The sequence below is a fragment of the Aquarana catesbeiana genome, linkage group LG03, assembly GCF_042186555.1.
Source record: "Aquarana catesbeiana isolate 2022-GZ linkage group LG03, ASM4218655v1, whole genome shotgun sequence".
In the NCBI taxonomy this organism is placed as follows: domain Eukaryota; kingdom Metazoa; phylum Chordata; class Amphibia; order Anura; family Ranidae; genus Aquarana; species Aquarana catesbeiana.
In genome coordinates, this window is record NC_133326.1 from 122,218,432 (window position 1) to 122,235,094 (window position 16,663).

Consider the following 16,663-nt stretch of genomic DNA (forward strand, 5'->3'; position numbering starts at 1 on the left):
CTCAGTTTAGGCCGATATGTATTCTTGTACATATTTTTGGTTAAAAAAAAAAAAAAAAAAACGCGCAATAAGCGTATATTGATTGGTTTATAGCATCTACAAAATAGGGGATAGATTTATGGCATTTTTATTATTTATTTATTTTTATTTTTTTAAATAGTAATGGCGGCGATCAGCAATTTTTATCGGGACTGCGATATTGCCGCAGACAAATCACACACTTTTGACACATTTTTGGGACCAGTGACATTTCACTTGCAGGGAAGGGGTTAACACTAGGGGGGCAATCAAGGGGTTAACTGTGTTCCCTATGTGTGTTCTAACTGTGTGGGAGATGAGACTGACTAGGAGAGACCGATCGGTGTTCATACTTGGTATGAACACATGATCGGTCTCCCCTCCCCTGAGAGAACCGGGATTTGTGTGTTTACACAGATCCTGGTTCTCGATCTGTCCCGAGCGACTGCGGGTGCCCGGCGGTCATTTCAACGGCTCCGGGGACACGCTGCGGGTGCACGCCTCCTACAGCATCTTAAAGAGCCGTCCTTACACTACACCATGTTATTGGTTGCACCAACAATTTATCAGCCAACTACTATTTCAGTCGGCTTAATACAACTCAACTCATTTTGCCTCAAATGTGGCAGCACCCGTATTGTTTTACCCACCCTAGTCCCGGGACAAGCATGTATATGTTTATTCAATTTTTGATTTCCTTTTGTACTTTTTATATTTTTCTACTTTATTGTATTTTATAATTTATCCATTCCCTTTTTTTATTTATATTTTGTGTTGATTCCTGTGTACTTTATGCAAAAACTCTTTCAATAAACCTAGATTGAACATAAATCTGCCAGTGCATCTAACACTACTCTCTGACAATGCTGCTGTTTCAAGTGTCTATTGTTCTTCCATCCAGAGTTGAAACATTCCAAGACCGGAAGAGTGCTACTAGCCATATCACCAGGTAAAAATAAAATTAAAAAAAGCATAAGAAAATGAATAAATGCAACCTTCTACATTTTAGGATTGGTAAGATGCAATTTATTACATTTTTGTTTTTAGGTTTAATACCACTTTAATATTATTATATCATTACACTCAGATTGTAATAATATTAAGTGATAGACCCAAGCATAACATTACTGCAATACAGATATTTTCTAACACAAATTTTCCCTCCTGTAATCCTATAAAAGAAAATAACCAAATACAGTTTTGTTACTCTTGCTTCCAATTTTAGCAAATAAAGCAAAAGTCTGTACAATGACAGAACAACCTTCTCAATTTCTGTGCAAGTGTAGCCAGCAGAGTGTATAGAAACAATGCTAGTTAAAACTTAGGGGTCATTAAAGCACAACTCCTGGAGTTAAAAAAAAAATAAGAAAGAAGAAAAAAAAAAAGAAAAAACACTGCAAGGGTGGATTTTTTTTTAAATGACTGAGCTGGACTTTAAGGGCTCATTTACACTTGCTTCGACTTCAACACACATTAAAGTGCCTACCACTTCAACATGCTTTTTTTATGCTTGTGTGATGCTTCGTGGTGCTTTTTCGAAGCTTTAATGAAACTTGGCAAATGCCCTGTGTGTGCGAATATCGCATATTTGCAATACCTCCAAAACAAAAAGTGAAGCTAAAGCTGAATTAAAGCCTCTCAATATCTGCAGGTGCTTCAATCGAGCTTTGTCAGATTTCTATAGAAGCTTTGAAGACTCTTTGAAGCACCTCTAAAGTGCCATGAAGTATAATTTTTGAAGCAAAGCAAACGCAAGGTGTAAACAGGACTGTAAGCTAACTATTTTATTTAGTGACAGGTACTTTGACTGGCATTCAGAGAGCTTTAAAAAAGCATGTCCGAAGCAAGTGTAAACATAGTATAATATGCCTACATAGTTCAGCTTTAATTGTAAAATATACACATACATTGCACTTTCAATCCCCGCTAACAGACTTTCCCTTCTTTGACAATATACAGGTCTGCTTTGTACTGCAGATTTTTACCCCTATACATGATGATAAATACTTGAGTCCATAAAGGAATTCATGTATGGTTTGAAATCTGCAGTAACAAAGCACATTATAAAGTAAAGGAAAATCTATGGTTGAGGGATAAAAAGGGGGGCGGCACTCCATTCAAATTAATACACAATGTGCATTCACTAAGAAATCAATTTAGCACAGTACTGTCTGACTGCTAAATATAAACAATGCCTTTCCCCCTTTGTAAAAATACTCAGTGAAATTATTGTGAGGCAGGCACAAAAGACAGGGCTTGGGACATAAACAGCATATTGGAAAAATGATGCAAATATGGATGGACATTGGAACTACAATATACAAGTGTACATAACATCACTAGAGGAAAGGGTAGGAGAGGTGGGTCTCTATCAGTGAACAGGTAGGCTACGTATTAGCACTACTCCACTCAGAAGATTGTAGCAAATGTGTGAATGTTATTAATAGTGATGCTCACCTGCAGCCCTTAATGCATCATTCCTCATATTAACACAGACAGCTGACATGTTCAGCTTGTTTAAATACATTTAAGCATCCGTTATCTATTGTGCATTTCTAAAGGCGCTCATTAGCATTAGAATCACTTACATTTTTAGGCAAAGTTAGATTGTAGGAGCTTTCACTGTACCCAATAGCGGTAAATAACTTCTTTTTTTCCTCTGGAGTCATGAGGTCATCAATTTCTGAAAAACAATGTGACACATAGTACAATCTCACATAAGTAACTCTTAAGCCCGCATTGAAATGATCAGATCTAAATTTAAACCTACTATAGAGTGCACACCTGCATCATAGTAAAGCTCTCCGCATTTACATGTTTTTGTGAACCAAAGAGTTTGAACATCCAAAACCTTTCACTGCTGATGCCATCCACTGCCCCTGTGTTGTATTTGTTATGTGATCTCTGTAGCAATTTGCAGATTGTAAGTCTCCACTCTTTATTTTGTTTTAAAAAGTACTTCTTTATGCCAGGACTCTGCTCTTCGGCAAAGTATTTGCTCATAACTTAGGCTTTTCCCCCTAGTCCAGGTGCATCACTATACATCAATATTTCTCAACCGAGGTGCCATGGGGAGTCCTCAGGGGCTCTGCAGTAACAACCCGATCTGAGCAATCCTCGATTCTTTGAGGCAGAGAGCATTGTAAAGTCATGTGTACAGAAGGGGCAGAGAGCTAACCTCCTGACTGCATCCTACCAATGGATTAAGTAATCGGTTGCAAAGGACTTGTAGGCAAGAATATAGAGAGGAGCAGAGAGTGCTGGGAGGGTAATCTTGAGAGAGGAGAGCACAACCCCCGCACCCCCTCCTGGCTCTCTCTCCCTTGCTGCTGCCATTATGACTTTAAGGAATTGGTGCTAAGAGGAGGGGGGGATTGTGCCATGAGGGGGGACTTTTGGGGGTTTGTGCTGGCAGGGTAATTTGGATGGGGGGGGAAAGGGGGTTGTGCTGGGAGGGTAATCTTGGTGGGGGGTTTTGTGCTAGGAGTGGTTGTGCTCCTGTGAATGAGCCCTCAGATGGGTTTTCCCCCGGGATTGTGCACGATTCTAAAAGGGTGAAAAAAGGTTGAAAAACACAGCTATAAACAACAAAAGCAGGTCAAGATACCTTCTCTCCATGCTACCAGCAGGCTACTCTCTTCCCCACCAAAAAAATGAAGACATGCAAAAGGTAGCAAACAACCAAATACTATTTTATCAATTTACTGGATTCAGAAAGATGTAAGATGATTTCTATGGCTTACAACATTTGTCACATTGTTCACTGCATTATCAAATAGGGAAATCCTTCTAAAGTTTTTTTTACATCTTTTGCAAACCACAAAATAAATTAGTTACTTTCTGGAACAGAAAGTTCATCAGAGTCTTCTTTCTTCGAGGATGTATCCTTTTTCCCCCAAAATCCTCCAAACCAGCCTCCACTTTTTTTCTCTCCACTTTGGGCAGCCTTCTTTGCTAGTACCTTTTGTCCTGACCTTACTACCTGAAAATAAAGATATGACTGATTAAACAAATCTTACATATAGAACATTTACATTAACAATTAAGCAGGCAGAGGAGCTAAACATTAATTTGTAAAGTGCAATTAAACCCACATCATTAAAAACCACTGGTAAATACTGTATTCCATACTGTTCATAATCACTCAGTCACTGAGATTCTGTATTCTGCAAAAACCTAGTTGATCCTGCTGTTCTCTATCTCCCCCTCCAGTCCTTGTCCTCACTGCAGTTGGCGATTTTGCAGAGCAGTGTTGGCAGCTAGTGTACATGCTCAGTTTTCATTGTATTTCTACCCTGAGCGTTTCCACCCTATCACATCTGAGCAGCTCACAAAGGGGGTGGAATATTACATCTTGACTGATGGAGGTTTCACCTCCCTGCTATCCGAAGACGCAGGCCGGAGGGGCCGGTGTTTCGTCAGATTAGGCGACCCGTCAGAATGTGTAATGTGTGTAATGTAGTGATGTTTTGTCGCCACCATCTTACTATGGAGAAGTGTGGGGTGTAGCAAAATGGTGGCGACGGAACGTCACTTCCGTTACACATTGTGACAGGTCACCTAATCTGACACTGGAAACACTGGACACAGACTGTGACGGTCAGAAATCAGCCCACACCATGTTACTGCCAAAAAATAATAAAGATTTCAAATATATATATATATATATATATATATATATATAACAATTTAAAACAGTTTGATGATATTTTTTTTATTTTTGCTCTGTCTCCCAAAGTCTGTTTTTCTATTTTGAACATGTGACCAGTAGCAGAAGACTAAAAGCTCCCATTCCACTGTTTCCCTGCAGACAGGCTGGGAAAGACCTGGGTCATGTGACATCTACAGTATCTCACTAAAGTGTGTACACCCCTCACATTTTTGTAAATATTTTATTATCTTTTCATGTGACAACACTGAAGAAATTACAAAATGTCCAAATTGGGCACAATTAGCCAATTTCCCTCCCCGTTGTCATGTGACTCGTTGGTGTTACAAGGTCTCAGGTGATCTCACTCTCTCATACTGGTCACTGGAAGTTCAACATGGCAACTCATGGCAAAGAACTCTCTGAGGATCTGAAAAAAAGAATTGTTGCTCTACATAAACATGGCCTAGGCTATAATAAGATAGCTAAGACCCTGAAACGGAGCTGCAGCACGGTGGCCAAGACCATACAGCAGTTTAACAGGACAGGTTCCACTCAGAACAGGCCTCTCTATTTGTTGACCAAAGTTGAAGTACACGTGCTCAGCGTCATATCCAGATGATGTATTTGGGAAATAGACATATGACTGCTGCCAGCATTGCTGCAGAGGTTGAAGGGGTGGGGGGCAGCCTGTTAGTGCTCAGACCATACGCTGCACACTGCATCAAATTGGTCTGCATAGCTGTTGTCCCCTTCTAAAGATGATGCACAAGAAAGCCTGCAAACAGTTTGCTGAAGACAAGCATACTAAGGACATGGATGTCAGGGCTGGGCTCAGCCCTTCCTTCTCAGAGCTCTGGGCTCCACTGTCGGTCAATTGCCAGTACTCTTCATTCCTTGCCTGGATCAGATCTCCTGTGCCTTCGCCTGGTCAACATATCCGGATACTCGCTGCTGTTAAATAATTTTGCCTGGCTGACTTCCCTTCTGGTTCCTGATCCTATTTATTGCCTCTACTATGCTGATCTCTGGATTCCTGTTTCACTGGCTTTTTTACGACTACCTGCTCTACTTACCAAACCCTGACTAAGTTTACTCTGTTTATACCATTTTATTAAAAAGTGTGATTTTTACTGCACTTCTGTCTCAGTCGGATTCATGGTTCCTGACAGTAGGTGAAGGCCATGAATTCAGAAGATGCAGGCAATCCACTTATTGGTAACATTTTTTCCAGATTGGATGAGCAGGATCACCGCATAGATCAGTTTGCCATAGCATTAAGGACGCTCATGATTCGCACTTCTCACCTGGATCCTCTCACTGAGGCTGTTCTGGTACAACCTGTGTTACTGGCCGTCCCTGCTGCTGCTCCAGTCTGTGCAGGCACCCACCTCGAATATTCCCTTTATAAAAGAGTTATGCCTGGTTGCGCTACACTTCCCCAGCGTTTTGGGGGCTATCCAGTTCCATGCAGAAGGTTTCTCAACCAGGTTGGGATATACTTTGCAATGCTGCCCCAGGCATTTCCCACGAATAAAAGCAAAGTAGGCTTTGTGATTTCTTTGTTTTCTGAGAGAGCCTTGGCCTGGGCAAACCCTCTATGGGAAATGCATGTCATCCTTTGTTACCCACAGTTTGTGGCTTCCTTTAAAAGGGTATTTGACGTTCCCGCACGCTCCACTTCTGCTGCCAACAGCCTCATGTCCATCAGAATACGAGAACTGTTGCCGATTACGCCATTGAATTCCGTACTCTGGCAGCAGAGGTTGCTTGGAACAATGAGGCCCCCGTGGCTGCTTTTTCTCATTGTCTCTCGGATACCATTAAAGATGAGATAGCAGCCCGAGACATACCCACTGAGCTGGAGAAGTTGATCAAGTTTGCCATTCTCATTGACTCCAGACTCCGAGACCTTTCTTTAAGGAGCTCTTGCGGAAGTCTACTGTACCTTTGGCTCTGAGCTTTGCAGTCCCACCCTTGCCTCCTGGTACCGAGTCAGCCAGTGAAGTAGAACCCATGCACTTGGGCTTCACACATCTCTGTGCGGAGGAGAGGGTCTTTAGGAGGAGAGAGAGATTGTGCCTGTATTCTGGCCAGGCAGGTCACTTCCTGAATTATTTTCCTACCCGTCCGGGAAACACTTGCACCTGAGGTCCTGTAGGGGACAGACCTTAGGTGGCGTTGTTACGTCCCCAGTTATCCAAAAGGATAAGCCCCTGGTTCCGGTTACCCTTGCTTGGTCCGAGTCATCCATCGAGATAAGGCTCTAATCGACTCTGGGGCTGCAGGCCTGTTTATTGATGGTGCCTTTGTGTCTAAGCACTCGATTTCGCTGAAGCTTAGTGCCACTCCACTTGCCATTGAGGCTATTGAGAGGAGATCTCTACAGGCTGCCCATGTGACTCATGAGACTGCTCCATTGACCATGGCCATTGAAGCTCTTCACCATGAGATAATCCACTTCCAAGTCATTACCTCACCTCATTTCCCGGTGGTTATTAGTTATCCTTAGTTACAGAGGCACAACCCCTCTTTCGATTGGCTTCGTGCTGAGGTTCTCTCCTGGTCGCCACAATGCAGGATGACACATTTTCAGAAAGTGGCTAAGGTCTTGTGCATCTCTCCACTCTCCTTCCTGCCGTACAGCGAATTTAGCGATGTCTTTGACAAAGGTCAAGCCGGTGGTTTGCGTCCACACGAGTCATATGATTGCGCAATTGACCTTCAACCTGGTGCCATCTTGACGGGGTTTACCCTTTGTCTGTCTTGGAGGACAAAGCCATGGAGGAGTATGTTGCTGACACACTCTCGAGGCTTCATCCATAAATCCTCATATCCTACTGGTTTCTTCTTTGTGAAAAAGAAGAGTGGTGAACTGAGACCTTGTATTGATTATAGGGGTCTCAATCGCTTCACGATTAAAGAATGCTTATCCAATTCCGATGATTACAAAGTTATTTGACCGCCTCAAGGTAGCAATGGTTTTTACGAAGCTTGATTTGAGAGGGGCATACAATCTTGTGAGGATCAAGGAGGGTGATGAATTTAAAACTGCATTTAATACTAGAACAGGCCATTACAAATACCTTGTAATGTCGTTTAGTCTTTGCAAAGCCCCGGCAGTTTTCCAGGAATTTATCAACGATGTCCTTCGAGATTTATTGCAGCTATGTGTGGTGGTTTATCGCGACAATATCCTCATATTTTCTAAGTCCCTAGAGAGCCACAACACAGATGTCCGCCGTGTGCTTCAGAGGCTGAGAAATAATAACCTGTATTGTAAATTGGAGTTGGGGTGGGGGTCAGCCTGTCAGTGCTGAGACAATACGCCGCACGCTGCATCAAATTGGTCTGCATGGCTGTCCTCCTCTTCTAAGGATGATGCGCAAGAGCTGTCGGTAAATTGCCAGCGCTCTTCATTCCACAGTGAATCACCTGGTTTTCATCTCCTGCTCGTTAGCTAGCGCTGCTGGATATTTAAACTGCTTGGATCAGATCTCCTGTGCCATCGCCTGGTCAACATATCCAGATACTCTCTGCTATGTTTTCCTCTTAAAGACTTTTGCCTAGCTGACTTCCCTTCTGGTTCCTGATCCTGTTTACTGCCTCTACTCCGCTGATCTCTGCATTCCGGTTTCACTGGCTTGCTCCGACTACCCGCTCTGGTTCTTGAACCCTGGCTATGATCATGGTCTGGGGCAGCATGAGTGCTGTTGGCACTGGGGAGCTATAGTTCATTGAGGGAACCATGAAAGCCAACATGTACTGTGACATGCTGAAGAGCATGATCCCCTCCCTTCGGAGACTGGGCCACAGGGCAGTCTTCCAACGCGATAACAAACCCAAACACACCTCCAAGACGACCACTGCCTTGCTAAAGAAGCTGAGGGTAAAGGTAATGGACTGGCCAAGCATATCTCTAGACCTAAACCCTATTGCGCATCTGTGGGCATCCTCAAATGGAAGGTGGAGGAGCACAAGATATCTAACATCCACCAGCTCTGTGATGTCATCATGGAGGAGTGGAAGAGGACTCCAGTGGCAACCTGTGAAGCTCTGGTAAACTCCATGCACAAGAGGGTTAAGGCAACGCTGGAAGATAATGGTGGCCACACAAAATATTGATGCTTTGGGCCCAATTTGGACATTTTCACTTTTGTTGCCAGCAGCTTAGACATTAATGTCTGTGTGTTGAGTTATTCTGAGGGGACAGCAAATTTACATACAAGCTGTACACTCACTATTTTACATTGTAGTAAAGTGTGATTTCTTCAGTGTTGTCACATGAAAAGAGCTAATAAAATATTTACAAAAATGTGAGGGGTGTACTCATTTGTGTGAGATACTGTATATACACACACCAGTCCCTGCCCTCATGGAGCTTACAATCTAAGGTCCCCAACTAACATTCATACAAACAGTACACATACTAGGGCCAATTTAGACAGGAGCTAATTAACCTATGAGCATGTCTTTTGAGTGTGGGAGGAAACCAAAGTACCCAGAGGAAACCCACACAAGCATACGGAAAACTCCAGGCAGGTAGTGCCGTGGCTGGGAACCAGCAACCCTAGTGCTGCTAAGCAGAAATGCTAACCACTTAGCCACTGTGCTGCCCCTACTGGTACAATAATTTGGTAGCACTCATTAAATAAAATAAACCAAGTATAATTTCTCCGCTTGGTGTGAAACAGGCGGAACTAGAAAAAAAAAATTATCTGAATGAGAAATATTCCTTATAGCTATAGTAAATAAATATTTTTGTATTGCTCATATGTATATGAATATTACCACTGTGCATGTGGCTATGCAGAATACTGTGTAAGCCAGAAAAGGCTTTTTACATTATTCTCGCTTCATGAAAATTTTCCAGTCAAAGCTAGTATAGATAAAATGCATAAATCTACAAATGTGTTATTTTCCCTATTCTGGGTCAGTGGCAACCACCGGTAGTGAAGCAAAATACTATCTATTCTACAGCCTTAGAACCAGCATATGAGGCTGGCCTTATTTGCGCACACTCTGGCAGGATTTTACCACCACTCTCCAGCATAGATTACAACACAAAGAAGGACTTGGCTGTACTGGTAAAAACACAAGTCTCTCTTTAAATGACACACACATTTTATCAGCACAAAATAAAGCAAAAATATAATCGTTACCTCTGCTTGAGCTTGTTGCCTGCCTAGGATTATATTAAACACATCAAGATTGTTTTCCAAAGCCTGTAAAGAAAAAAAAAAAGTTACACAGCACAAAAATGGTAAACTGTGTTCACAATCCTTCACAAACACACATCAAAAGCAAAAAAACGGAACATGTACACCAACCCTACATAGAAACATAGGGTATATATACATCCAGGACCAGTGCAATAATCTGTCTACAAAGGTGAAGGTGCATTTTGCTGACCCCCCACTACACACACACACACACACACACACACACACACACACTGTGCTGGTACCTACTTCACGTTGTGCCCGTAATGTGATGCGGCGCAGTGTGAAGGATATCACACAGCATTGAAAATGTGAGCTGAGCTGTGCTGAACTGCCACTAACAGCAGTGTGTAATGAGGGGGCAGGGTTATGCATTCCCCACTAACCCTCACTGGCTATGGGCAGCTGGCAGGTGAGGCAAACTAAAACTTCCACTCTGCGCCCAACAGGAGAGAGGGACCAGCATTATGGAATGGCTAGGGCTGCTGGTATAAATCACGGGAATATAGAAATCATCCCCGATGTAGCCTACCTGCCAAGGCCCCCTGCATCCAAAAAATAGGATTTTTCGTCATACTTACCTGTAAAATCCTTTTCTTTGAGTACATCACGGGACACAGAGTGAGGCTATTATTCCTTACTTACTGGGTTTATACTTCATCTCCAGGTGAATAGACACTGGTAGACCAAAAGGTTTTTAGACAGAAAGTGATCCCCTATATAACCAGTCCCATACAGAAAGTACTTCAGTTTTCTAGCAAGCACTTAATCCTCAAAAAGAGGGGAGGGACCTCTGTGTCCCGTGATGTACTCAAAGAAAAGTATTTTACAGTAAGTATGATGAAAAAATCCTATTTTGTTTATCATACATCACGGGACACAGAGTGAGGCTATTATTCCTTACTTATGGGTACATCCCAGAGCAATACCCTTGAGGGGAGGGAGACACCCCACCAAAACAATAGCCATCAGACTTACACGGCAGCCGGCAGTACACTGTGGCCAAAAGCCGAATCCTCAGCTGCTCGAACATCCACTTGATAACATTTTGTGAACGTATGTACTGAAGACCAGGTACCAGCCTTACAAATCTGAGCCACAGATACCTGATGGCGAAAAGCCCAGGAGGTTCCTACACCCTGGTAGAATGAGCTCTCACCCTAAAAGGAGGAGCCCTATGTTTCAGACCATAGGCCTGAATGACCAACTGCTGGACCCAACTGGCAATGGAAGCTGCTTGCCCCTTCTTGGGTCCTTCTGGTAAAACAAAAAAGGAGTCTGATCCCCGGATCTCTGCAGATCTAGACAAATAAACTGACTGCTTGCACTACATCCAAGGAGTGCAGTCATTTCTCTTCCACTGAACAAGGCTGAGAAAAAAAAAAAAAAAAAAAAAAAAAAAAAAACCAACAACAAAACAACGTCCTGATTCAAATGAAAGGCCGACACCACTTTTGGCAAAAAGGATGCAACAGGTCGTAACACGACCCTGTCGTGGTGAAGGATCAAGTGTGGTTCCCTGCACGAAAGGTCCGCCAACTCCGACACCCTTCTAGCCTAGGTGATGGCCATCAGGAAGGCTAGCTTGCGTGACAGCAAGACTAATGGAATTTCCTTGATAGGCTCAAATGGTTGTTTCTGTAACACAGACAGTACCAGGTTTAAGTCCCAAGGACACATAGGTGAACTAATGGGGGGGAAGCAAACAAGATACCCCCTGCATAAAAGTTCGGATCAGTGAATGGGAGGCTAAGGGCCTCCGGAGGATGCCATTTTCTGGCTTCACACCAAGCAATACAAGTTTTGCAGACCTTATAATAGATTACCCTAGTGAATGCCACAAAAACGGTCACTAGGAAGGACACCACCAGTCCCGAGATGACACGATCCTTTAACACCCTGGCTTCAATAGTCATGCCATCCAATTTAGAGACTTTAAATTGCGGAAGCGTCCATGGTCTGTCTATTGCCAATTTCACGATCTCTAGGTACCAGGGCCTTTTGGGCCAGGCTGATGCCACCAGGATGACTGGAAGCCCCGCTCTCCAAATCCTGCACAACAACTGTGGAAGGAGAGGGATCGGGGGGAAAGCATAAACAAGGGAGAACTGGTTTTATGGAATTACTAGAGCATCTGCTCCGATTGCCAGGGGATCCCTTGTTCGCGACACAAACTGCTGTAGCTTGTTGTTGAACCTGAATGCCAATAGATCGACCTCTGCCCATCCCCAATGCTGGCAGATTTCCCGAAACATGTTCGGGTGTAGGGACCATGACTCCACCCTGAAGGATTGGATTAACAGATGTTCGTTCAAGAATCTTAGGTCGAAGATTGGCCTTATGTCCCCATTTGGTTTTAGAACCGTGAACAGGTTCGAATACGTGGTACACTGTTGAGGTGACCCACTCGTCCTGCACCACTGTTCTCCAAATGTCCGCAAATTGGGGCAGCCTTCCCCCCCACCTGATAGAGTGGGGGTGCCCCTCAAAAAGGAGGGCTTGGTGCCGGGTTTAGAAGAGTTCTGGACCCAGGGTTTTTTCTGGCCCTGGCCCTGCAGCTTGTCCCTGGTTCTATCGCCACCTTGGCAGCGGAACTGCCTTGTCGCTGAAATACCCGAGGCAGTCCCCTAGGTTTTAAACGAGGGATGCCTGGTCCTTCTCCTTACAGGAAGTAAAGAACTCTTTTGGATGTACTTTTCCAGATCATCACCAAACGTTCCCCATTTAAGGAGAAAACCCTGCCAATAACTTCTTACAGGGAAGCTCGGCTGACCAGTTCTTAAGCCACACAAGTCTGCGCATGTGTACAGACAGAAGAGCCAGACGAGAGACTTGCTGTATAGAATCCTTTAAGGCATCTACAGCAAAACACAGCACTCGAGGAATATCTGCCCTATTTTCAGCAAGATCATCCTCCTGGTTAGGCCGCCTGACTGATCCTTAAAAGGACTGGCAGACTCCAATTGCTGCGACAGCTGGCTGAATAGCTGAACAAGCCAAAGAAAAGGAAGCCTTTAAAAATTACTCCAGCTTCTTGTCAACATGGTCTTTTAAGCCCTGTGCGTTATCCACTGGACAAGTTTAACCGCTTGCCGACCGGCTCACGCCGATATACGTTGGCAGAAGGGCACGTATAGGGATATTAACGTACCTGTACGTTATTCTTTAAGAAGCGGTTTGCGGGCGCCCGGGGCGAGCTCTGTGAGTGTGATTGCGGGTCCTGCGGACTCAATGTCCACGGAGATTCCCGCGATCGTCTCACGGAGGGGAAGAACAGGGAAATGCTGATATAAACAAGCATTTCCCCATTCTGCCTAGTGACACTGACACTGATCACAGCTCCCTGTAATCGGGAGCAGTGATCAGTATGGTGTCACACATAACCCCTCCCCCCCCCACAGTTAGAATCACTCCCTAGGACACACTTAACCCCTACAGCGCCACCTAGTGGTTAACCCCTTTCACTGGCAGTCACATTTACACAGTAATCAATCCATTTTTAATAGCACTGATCGCTGTATAAATGTGAATGGCCCCAAAATAGCACCAAAAGTGTCCGATCTGTCCGCCATAATTTCACGATAAAAATTGCTGATTGCCGCCATTACTAGTAAAAAAAAAAAAATTATTAATAAAAAACTATCCCTTATTTTGTAGACGCTATAACTTTTGCACAAACCACACGCTTATTGCGATTTTTTTTACCAAAAATATTTAGAAGAATACGTATCGGCCTAAACTGAGGAAAAAAAAAATGTTTTTTTATATATTTTTGGGGGATATTTATTATAGCAAAAAGTAAAAAAATAATGCGTTTTGTTCAAAACAGTCGCTATTTTTTTGTTTATAGTGCAAAAAATAAAAACCGCAGAGGTGATCAAATACGACCAAAGGAAAGCTCTATTTGTGGGGAAAAAGGACGTCAATTTTGTTTGGGTGCCACGTCGCACGACCGCGCAATTGTCAGTTAAAGCGGCGCAGTGCTGAATCGCAAAAAGTGCTCTGGTCTTTTCCCAGCCAAATGGTCCGGGGCTTAAGTGGTTAAAGGAAGAGCCTGTCGCATCTATGGCTGGCATGCTCCATTTCTTAAACTTTTCCCCCATGGGACATACTGTAGAAGGGAAAACCTCTTAGAAGGAACGAAAATCCTGCCAGGATGTTCCCAATCAGCATATGCTGCCTGTTCCAACAGTGGGTACAAGGGGAAAGTCTGTGCAGCCTGGGGAGGTTTCAGGGACCCCAAAGAGGATCAGGGGTGCTCAGAAACCTCTGCAGGAGGTAACTTAAAGGCAGAACGATCCATCTCGGCAAGAGTCTGGATCAAAAGCCTCTGTGACAGATACAGAGGCTGATACCAACTGGACATCTTTTGGCCCAGATTCCTCAGAAGCAGACTCATCTGTCAGGCCTTCCCCATCCTCAAACCATTCCTGCTGCAAATTAGGAGGCTCATGGGAGGGAGATTTGTCACGCTTCTTGCCACCCTGCGGGATGGAGGGAATCATGGCAGCAATCCTGAGTTCTAACCTGGCTAGGGCTGAGGACAGTTCATCCCTGGTGATAAAGGGTGAAGCAGCAGCGTTGACTGTAGGCACAACACCAGACAGGCGCAGTGGCTCAGATTGCCCAGAAGCCTCTGGTCTTTCAGGGGTTACAACAATAGGGTTTCTACTAGGCTCCTCAGGAGCTACCGATGACATAGGCATGCCCTTTCCTGTAGTGTTAGCCCCGCTCCTCCTTTTTGAAGACATTGCAAGCCACAAAAAATGGAGTATCTGGGTTGAGTATTTTAATAGGGCTCACCATACCCCTATGCAACAACCCTGCTAAGCTCTTTAGCTTGCCAACCAACACCTGGTGACTCACATGACCTGGGTAAGGAGGAATGAACTGCTGAAGCGAAAGGTTTTCAGAGCCTGCTCTGTGTCCCATAGCTGTCCCCTGGAAGCGCCACATGTCAGCCACTCTCAGCTTAAATAAGATGGCTGTGCGCAGGGACGCTCCACGTCTGCACATTCACGGTCCCGTGTCCACGCAAGCAATTCATTTTCGCGCATACGACAACAAGACAGCAAAAGACAACAAGAAAGCTTACTCTTTCCAACAGTCAGCCCAAAACTCCCCCTGCAGTCACCGCTACACAGGTGTCCAGCCTTAGCTAGATTGACAGATTGTTACACACATGGGGCACCCCACAATAAGTAAATAAGGGGAGATTTCACTTACCCGTCCAGGCACAGGGCAACCTTAGAAACTAAGAGCCCAATCTTTACCCATAATGGCGGGTTCCTGTCACTTGAGGACCTTCAAGGACTGGGTACCCTTTTCATGTTTTAGGGTCCACTCCCTTGGATCTGTACAGCACCCTGCAGGAATGCCTTAGCTCTGTGGTGTCCAGGATTCCACTACGCAAGGTCCAGTGCCCAGAGGTCGCATTACAGGCAAAACCTGTCAGGATCCTTGCATCTTCTTTGCGAGGCTCGGGTAACATCTATCTCTGCATATAAGCTTGTTTTAAATGGATCTGATCGGTCAATACCTTGGTTCAATTTAGAACCAAAGTATATGTAAACCCTCACCTTGTAAAACTACCCATTTCATTTAAAATAGAAATGAAAGGCAAAATATTTGGGTATAAATATAAAAAAAAAAAAAAAATTATAAATGCCTTTTCCCCCCTTTCTAAGTGATTCCATGCCTTCTGTTCTCAGCATAATAAGGAGCTCAGGGAGGAGAAACAGCAATACACTGGTCTTCCCAGTGAATAACTATGTAGAGGTGGCGTGTCAGCAGAAATCTGGTCATTGGAGGAGAGCAGGCTGAGTTCTAGCACAGCTAGAGAACTGACCATGCAGTGTTCTCATGCCTAGTGTGGTCAGTTTTTAATAGGAAAGCAGAGGGACTGGCAGAAACACCAGGGATTTCACACAAAAGGAAGCAATACAAACAGAACAGGATACTTTTTCATAAAAGGACAAGGTACAGTAGGCACATATCAGGAATACGAAATGTTGGGTTTATTTATTCTTTAAAGCAGTCGGAGGGGGAGGCGATCTACCTTCTCACTGCCTGCAAAATACTCTCTGAAGAGTGATCCAAATACTGACTGCTTTTCAGAGATTAAAGCACATGTAAATGCCCCTTTAATTTTTCTTTAATTCATTTTCGCATTTAATTTCTTTTAATATGTTTTTTAGATTTTTTGACAGTCCTGTCGGGGGAGCTTTAGTGAAATATCAGGGGTTTAAAACAAACCTTTAATGTCTCACTTTTGAGACAGAGAAATGTACTGAGGACATAGATTCCTCAGTTCCTTTCTCTGAAGCCTCAGTTGAATGAATAGGAAACTCTCTGAGGCTTTCTGTTCATTCACAAACTGAAGGATAGTAAACACAGTTACACAGTTTACACATCACAGTTTACTATCCTTCAGTGATGAATGGACAGTGAGCAATCGGTAACCCGCTCTTAATCCTGAAATGGCCCCTCCCGAGTGCCCTCAGTGTTGCATGGAAAGGGCACATGGGGGGCCTGGATATTGGGTGGAAGGGGGATACACAGGGGGGCCCAGATGGGGGGGGGGGGGGGGACAAATACTTGAACGGATCCCCCTACTGCAGAGAGAGCAACAAAAGGTATTGGTGTCAGCAATTTAGGCAGTGTGGCTATCCCTCCCCCTAGCCTCCCTATTGAACTGATGGTGCCAAGGCTAACTGACTTGTACTGACTTATCAGCAGCCCTGGGAATGGAAGACAGGTATATTAAAAAGCCGCA

At 44.1% G+C, this 16,663-nt stretch overlaps 1 protein-coding gene across 1 annotated transcript in view; it reads right to left on the reverse strand.

Annotated features, from left to right (window-relative positions):
* Nucleotides 1–16,663, reverse strand: part of VPS13C (vacuolar protein sorting 13 homolog C) — a 548,274-nt gene that overhangs the window by 400,294 nt on the left and 131,317 nt on the right. Inside the window, exons 18-20 of the mRNA XM_073619118.1 lie at nucleotides 9,829–9,891; nucleotides 3,856–4,000; nucleotides 2,607–2,701 (exon numbers count right to left, since the gene is read on the reverse strand). Of these exons, the coding sequence (XP_073475219.1) occupies nucleotides 2,607–2,701; nucleotides 3,856–4,000; nucleotides 9,829–9,891 (303 nt within the window). The remainder of the gene's footprint in view (nucleotides 1–2,606; nucleotides 2,702–3,855; nucleotides 4,001–9,828; nucleotides 9,892–16,663) is intronic.